This window comes from Octopus bimaculoides, chromosome 2 (assembly GCF_001194135.2).
Source record: "Octopus bimaculoides isolate UCB-OBI-ISO-001 chromosome 2, ASM119413v2, whole genome shotgun sequence".
NCBI lineage: Eukaryota > Metazoa > Mollusca > Cephalopoda > Octopoda > Octopodidae > Octopus > Octopus bimaculoides.
In genome coordinates this window covers 184136778-184144892 of record NC_068982.1, presented here as the reverse complement: position 1 = coordinate 184144892, position 8115 = coordinate 184136778, and the positions used below count along the sequence as shown (strand labels likewise).

Below are 8115 nucleotides of genomic sequence, written 5' to 3'. Positions count from 1 at the left end.
TATACATACAATGGGCTTCTTATAGTGTCTTTTCTCTTTTTTTATTGCCCACAAGGGGCGAAACATAGAGGGGACAAACAAGGACAGACAAAGGGATTAAGTTGATTAGATCGACCCCAGTGCGTAACTGGTACTTAATTTATCAACCCCAAAAGGATGAAAAGCTAAGTTGACCTCGGCGGAATTTGAACTCAGAACGTAACGGCAGACGAAATACCGCTAAGCATTTTGCCCAGTGTGCTAACGTTTCTGCTAGCTTGCCGCCTTAGTTTCTTATAGTTTCTGTTTACCAAATCCATTCACAAGGCTTTGGTCAAAATAAATCCTGGGGTCGATTCATTCAAATAAAAATTATTCAAGGCAGTGCCCCAGCATGGCCGCAGCCTCATGACAGACACAGAGAAGAGATAACCATTGTACTAAGTACATTAGTACTGAGCTTTACAATATAAATGATGAACTATATTGACAATGGTAAAATTAATGAAGACAATACAGAGAGACAAAGTAAAAGAGACTTACTTGTCAAATTCAGACTTGTTAGCGGATTTCCATGGAATAAACTGTGAATGGAGGTTGTTGAGGACTGATGGAGATACTGCGATAGAAAAGGGACACACCAGCAAGAACTGTTTAACATGGGAGCACAGATAATCATGTGGATGTAGTAACATTTAGCTGTGTAAGCATACACATATACATGCATACAAATACACACACGGCACAAAAACATAGATACTCTCTTATACATACACACATTCTCTCTCATATATCACAAACACATACATAAAACTGCTCGCACATTTACATACGCAGTGCATAGATACATACATGCAAACATATATATGCAACAATAAATATAATTGTACATACATATATATATATATATAATAACATAAATAATATATAAATATATGCATATATCCATACATATATGTACATACCGACATCTATATGTATACATACATGCATATATGGGTACGTAGACATATATGCATGACCGCAGCCACTTGGCTGAAACACATAAATAAATAAATAAATAAATATGTTTGGATATATGCTTATAATTATATATTATTTATGATATTATATGATCGAACGCCACGCATTCCCTCCAAGTAAGTTTTATCTCTCTCTCTCTCTCTCTCCAGAGAGAGAGAGAAAGAGAGAGAGAGAGAGAGAGAGAGAGGGGGGGGGAGAGAGAGAGAGAGAGAGAGAGAGAGAGAGAGAGAGAGAGAGAGAGAGAGAGAGAGAGAGAAAGAGATGAAAAAGTGTAAAGTGGGTACAAGAGAAAGCCTGGTGTAGACACATGATTCTCCGATTGATCAGTAAATGTGAAGAAAACATCAAGACTTACATGTCTTCACCAGATCTGTGGTGAGAATATGAAGTAGCATTGGAGACATGGAGGCCAGCTGTAGGAGAAATGGTAATGTTGGTCGTGTCAACATGTTAGCACCAGGCTGGAAGCTATCCTGTAGAAATATAGAAACATATAGGTTACAAAAACTATTATATCTCACCAACAGTTCTGTAGATATATTGAAAACATACATCAAACACATGAGTAAGAGTAAGAACTAGGTCTCATTAAAATTCTCTCTCTCTCTCACACACACATGTCAAGTTAACATGGGTTGGACAAACTTATTGAGAAAAATTTCCTGTGATCAGATGCTCTTCCAGTTGCCAACCCATACCTATTTCCAAGCTAGGTTGTATTTCCTTTTGTCCTTCTAACAATGAACAGCTCAATGGCTGGGCATGTTTTTGCAGCAGATAGTAAATGATGATATCACTGTATGAATTATTGTAATCTTATTTTCATGTAATATACAAACAACATCAAGACAAGGAAAAGACACACACACATACATGGGTCAGCATATATATCAAAGGAATTACAGCTGTGATCATCCCTTATTCTTTAGACAAACACATTGTAAAAACACTATGTTGTCCAATATCACCTTTCTTTTATTTAAGACTGTAGGATATAATTTGAGAGAATTAGCTCTTATTTCTAGCATAGAGGTTCCCTCATTTAGAAATGCTTGCAGAGAAACATCAAATCCTGAATCTCACTGAAAATATTACCATGACATCTGAAGTCGTCCATGTTCCAAGAACCACAATTTTGAACAGATTTCAGGCTGAGGATCAGTAGTAGTATACTGGCTTCAAAAGCCAAAGGTCAAATCTGTACCTTACCTCACCCCGCAAAAACTACAATACATGCTGACAAACAACAAAATGGACATTGATACAAAATCAATAAGGTTTCATCCATTCACAACTTGAGTTGGTCACTGTTTCTCATATTGCAACTACCTACCTGGAATAAACTCATCAAAGACTTCCGTATACTATGGCAGTGTTTCGAAGCAAGATGACCAAGGATACAAACAACTGAAGCCAGTTTTGGAATCTTCTTGTCAGGCACCATTTGTACGCTCGACGGCCGTTTGCTGCGGTGGGTGCAGAAATCTTTCAAGCCACACATTAACACCCGACTAATGATGGTCATTGGGAAACAAGACCTTTGAATAAATAATGAGAGAGAGAAAAACAAAAAAAACATATTTGAAATCTTTCAGAAGCCAAAGTAATTACAACTATGAGTTTTTAGAAATGGCACACAACAAACGGTTTGATTCAGTTCCGTGCATCTTTTTGTTGGCTCGCAAAAGGAACCTAAGCCTGAAGAACTATGTGCATTTTATGAGCCTATGAAACTTTAAGTTGCATGGAACTAAATCAAATTGTTATCAACCCTTTAGCATTCATAACACTCTGTAAACTGTAATGCTTATTATCTTGTAGCTTTGAAATTTCAATGATGTGACTGGTTATTTTTTTAGAATGGCATTGTAGGGTAGGTGTGAGAAGCTAGATGTGGCCAGTTCGAATATAAAACAGATAGAGTACTTTGGCCAGATGTAGGTGGTTTAAATGCTAAAGTGTTAAATAACATACGTAACTCCTACCAAACGTATTGAATGCCATTCTTTTTCATTTATCCACTCGCTTGTGTGTGTGTGTGGGAGCCTGGTGTCGCCTCCTGGTCTACCAGTCCTCAGTCAAATCGTCCAACCCATGCTAGCATGGAAAGCGGACGTTAAATGACGATGATGATGATATATATAGTGAGAATTTACAAAAAAAACAAAAGACAAAGATGGGTGTGTTCAGTGGTGTAATCAATAACTCGGTGGTTCAAATCGCACCAATGGCACTGTCTCAAATTGCTACAATATCAATTCCATTAGTGCTATTAAATCTCAGACCTTAATGTATAACCTGTTCAGAAAATATAGCAGTTAGTCAAAGAGGGTGTTTGCCAATTAATTTAAAAGTTATATTTATAATGAATCACATGTTAAGAAATGGTGATAACTACATTTATATTTTCATTAGAGCACTTTGGATGAGTACTGCTTAATGTCTTCACTGCAGTACATGGACTTTTGGTCCCTCAACCGTACCACATATTATGGTTGAAATCTAAACAAAACATATAACAATATACATACAATCAATCGACGAGAGAAAACATACTTTTAGACAATTACTTTGAAACTGACAGTGTCTCAATCCAGGTCATATATGGTGATTCAGAAGTCCTTTTAGCATTTAAATGACAACATGTTTATCCCTTTTATTGTATTTCATTTCATTTTTTTTCATTTTATCTAGTTTCAGCTCATGAGTTGTGGCCATGCTGGGGTACCTGTATAGCTTTTTGATATTATCTTTACTGTTTTGTTGTGAATCATCATCGTTTAACATTCACTTTCCATGCTGGCATGGGCGAGATGGTCTGACGGGAGCCGGCCAGGCAGAAGTCTGCCTTCTGTGACTGTTTTGGCAAGATTTTCACAGCTGGATGCCCTTCCTAACACCAACTACCCAGCAGACATGAATACCTTTTGATATATATACATTTTAGGCACAGGCACATCTGTGTGGTTAAGAAGCTTACCTCCCAACCAATCAGTCCCACTGCACAGAACCTTGGGAAAGTACCTTCTACAATAGCCCCAGGCCAACCAAAAGACTTGTGAGCAGATTTAGTAGATGGAAACTAAAAGAAGCCTGTTACATATTTATGTATGTGCGTGTGTGCATCATGTGATGGATGTAAATGAGTGTCTAGTCATACAAGCGAGGTTGTTCATTTCCAGGTTGCCTTGAAAAAATGTCTGGCTGCAGGGGAAAAAATTACCCTGCTTGGAAACAGGTTAGGATTCGTGGCAGGAAGGTCATCTGACTGCAGAGAAAACTACCTCAACGCTTTCTGTAAAACCCATGCAAGCAAGGAAAAGCGAACGTTAAATAATGATGATGGCTTTATTTTTATACATATTTGGAAAAAAAGAGATGTCATTTATGTCATTCTTAAAATACAAGCGAATATTCATTGTCCTAAAAATGGCACAATATAATTGCAATCTTGATCAATTGTCCAGAGTAGTCCACACAGATGACAGTATGAATGGCAGCACTGTAGGCTTGCTATCCTGGAATCCCTGAGCTGCAGCGGTCAGTGGAGGTACTGCGAGTGAGCTTACTGTGTGTGTGTGTGTGTGTGTGTGTGTGTGTGTGTGACTGTGTACATCCACGTTGATGTCACTTGCAGACTATGGTGCTTGCTATGTTCTGGTGGTGGTGGTGGTGGTGGTGGTGGCACTCTGTCGCTTACGACGTCGAGGGTTCCAGTCGATCCGATCAATGGAACAGCCTGCTCGTGAAATTAACATGCAAGTGGCTGAGCACTCCACAGACACGTGTACCCTTAACGTAATTCTCGGAGATATTCAGCGTGACACAGTGTGACAAGGTTGACCCTTTGAAATACAGGCACAACAGAAACAGGAAGTAAGAGTGAGAGAAAGTTGTGGTGAAAGAGTACAGCAGGGTTCGCCACCATCCCCTGCCGGAGCCTCGTGGAGCTTTAGGTGTTTTCGCTCAATAAACACTCACAACGCCCGGTCTGAGAATTGAAACCGCGATCCTATGACCGCGAGTCCGCTGCCCTAACCACTGGGCCATTGCGCCTCCACTTGCTATGTTCCACAGCTGACTTAAAAAACAACTAAAGTTGGTGTCAGGAAGGACATCGTGCAATAGAATAATGCCTCAAGAAGTCATGCCAGCATAGGCAAAAAAAATGATGTTAAAATGATGATGGTGATATATGTTTCTGCGTGTGTGTAGAGAAAGAGAGATAGAGAGATGGGGAAGAACAAGAGACGTTAAGGGCCAGATTGAATGCAATCTGAGTGAAAACTGAAGCAGACTTACCCAATGTGAGCCACAAACCAGTCAAAGTGAGGAGAGTATTGTACAGAAGCTTCAAGGAGTGCATCGACACAGACGTCGGGGGCACTGCTCACCCTAGAATAAAGGAGAGAAGTCATATTTCAAACAAGAGGAATCACTGACGATGACAGCCCATGTAACCAAGTCTCACCTCCCACACACTGGAGAAGGTGATAGTCAACTGAGTGTGAACTTTACTGAGATTAAAGTGACTTTCACAAACATACATGATGACTAACAGCCCAGAAGATGATACTTAGTTTTCAGAAGATTGGTTTCAAATTTCAGTACAAGGCCAGCAGTTTTGGGAGGGGGTAAGTCATTTACATTGACCCCAGTGCTCTACTGGTACTTATTTTATCAACGTAAAGATGAAAGGTGAAGTCACCTTGGTGACATTTGAACTCAGAACATAAAGATGGATGAAATGCTGTTAAGAATTTTGCCCGGCATGCTAATGATTTTGAAAGTTTGCTGCATTACTTAGTTTTTATAATATTAAGCAGACATAAGGTGGTGAGCTGGCAGAATCCTTACAGCACCAGACAAAATGCCTAACAGTATTTCTTCCATCTTTATGCTCTGAGTTCAAATTCTGCCAAAGTTGCCAATGTAATTAACTATCCACCTCCCCTAAAATTTCAGGTCTTGTGCTTATAACAGAAAGGAAAATATTAAGCAGATGTGAAATGGTCTTTCCTGGATAGAATGTAGGTGTTTCACAGCTAACTTTCCCCAAAGAAGCTACTTTTCTGCTAGATCAACTGGAGGATACTGAGCAAAATATTTTGCCTTAGATTACTCTGTCCTCATTCTGTACCAAGTACTACTGAAACAAAGACTCATAAATTACAACATATTGTAAGGGCCCATGATGTTACTGTGACTTGAACTCACAGACCTGCTGTCTAGCTTATTGTGAGAGGCAGACAAGTGATATGTCTAACCCTGTCTGGGACACAAGCCTCTTGCAACATATAAAATTGTTAGATGTTCTTGTACCTATGCCTCACAACCAGGTAAACTTGACACAATGTGTTGTACCCAAAGACACCAATTAAGTACTTATAGAGAATCTGAAATTATGACTAACAGGCAGATTCTCCAAGACCTTATCCACTTGACCTTCAAACCTCTACTAGCCACTAATCAATTCATCTGTGACCTCCCTAACCTTGATGTGGTATTAAAGTTCAGCAGAAGATGCAAAATATTCAAGAAGCAATTTGACAATGACAGCAATTTTTTATTTAAAACCTCACGTATGCTTATGTGAGTGGAGTGAGCAAATATTGTTCCAGCTGTGACCATCCTGTCTTTTTTTTATTTTTCAAGTATTGTGTTATGTCTAGGACTAAATTATCTAATGCATTTCTCTTCATTTTAGAAGACTGTAGGATGTAATTTAGGGGAGATTTAGTATCTATTTTTAATAGATTGATTTATCAGTAAGAGGTTCTACTGTTGGTCACTTAGAAGCCCTGGCATTAACTTGTTGAGTTGAATGGTTTACAACTGGAACCAAGGATTTGCAGTCAGAAATTTTTCTTTTATCATAAACCACTGTTAAACTTTAAAAAAGAGAACAGAACTTCTTTTTGTTCAATCAGTCAAAACTGGATTAATTCTTTTCCAGGAGAACTAAAATATAAACTTCTGGCCAAGTGGTCAGTGATCTGACCACAATCAAGTGGTGTCTTCACAGCCAAGTGATGGCTTAGAGATGGTAATGGAAAGTAGAGAAGGAGAAAGAACACTTACATGGCTGCAAAACACTCTGTTGCCACTTCAGTCAAGGTTTTTGTGGGTGGACATGTCATCCACAGCTGTAGTACTTCATTGAGACTGCTGGATCTTGGTAAATTGCGCTGGTCAGCATATTTTGTACTTATGTGGCCGAGTACTCCTAGTGACCACTGAAAGAAATTGAAAATAACAAATGTTCCAATTAACATCATCACAAACTAAAACAAGCAAAATAACTTGAGCCAATGAGAGTATGTTCAATACTGACAGAATTAATTATACCAGTTTCAAATTTTGGCACAAGGCCAGCAATTTCAAGTGAGCAGGGAAGTTGATCGTATGGATCCCCAAAAGGATGAAAGGTTAAGTGGGCCTCAGTGGAATTTGAGTTCAGAACATAAAAGATGGACGAAACGTTGCTAAGCATTTTGCCCAGCATGCTAACGATTCTGCTAGATTGCAGCCTTTAGAATTGTTAATATTAGCTTTCTAATTGGTTTAATTGGTAATAAAGACATGATGTGTAAGAAATAGTGGTGTGACAGCGAGGAGAAATGAGAGTTGTGTAGTGATAATACTGAAAAAAAGGGTATATGGGTAGCCCAATTTTACAGGAATGGGTATAGTTAACCCAATTTGAAAAAGAAAGAGTATAAGCAACCCATTTTGATGGAAAGGGCATAGTTAAGCCATTCAACTCCAAAACAATGTTGGTTTCAAATTTTAGCACAAGGCCAGTAATTTTGGGGTGGGTAGGCTGATTACATTGACCCCCCCCCCCTCCTGTGCTCACCTGGTGCTTACTTTATTAACCACAAAGGGATGAAAGGCAAAGTCGACTCAGAGTGTAAAGACAGGTCAAATGCTTTTAAGCATTTTGCTTGGTACACTAACAATACTTCCAGCTTGCTGCCTTCCCAAGACTTGATACTGATTTTAAATTTTGGCACAAGACCAGCAAGTTCGGGGTAAGGGGCAAGTCGATTACATCAACCCAAGTAGTCAACTGGTACTTATTTTATCAACCCTGAAGGATGAAAGGCAAAG

At 38.9% G+C, this 8115-nt stretch overlaps 1 protein-coding gene across 1 annotated transcript in view; it reads right to left on the bottom strand.

The window, feature by feature from the left end:
• The window catches only part of LOC106883871 (integrator complex subunit 5), a 46233-nt gene that overhangs the window by 33000 nt on the left and 5118 nt on the right, over positions 1 to 8115 (bottom strand). Inside the window, exons 4-9 of the mRNA XM_014935010.2 lie at positions 7533 to 7645; positions 7084 to 7238; positions 5305 to 5397; positions 2336 to 2540; positions 1358 to 1475; positions 523 to 598 (exon numbers count right to left, since the gene is read on the bottom strand). Coding sequence (XP_014790496.2) covers positions 523 to 598; positions 1358 to 1475; positions 2336 to 2540; positions 5305 to 5397; positions 7084 to 7238; positions 7533 to 7645 — 760 coding nt within the window. The remainder of the gene's footprint in view (positions 1 to 522; positions 599 to 1357; positions 1476 to 2335; positions 2541 to 5304; positions 5398 to 7083; positions 7239 to 7532; positions 7646 to 8115) is intronic.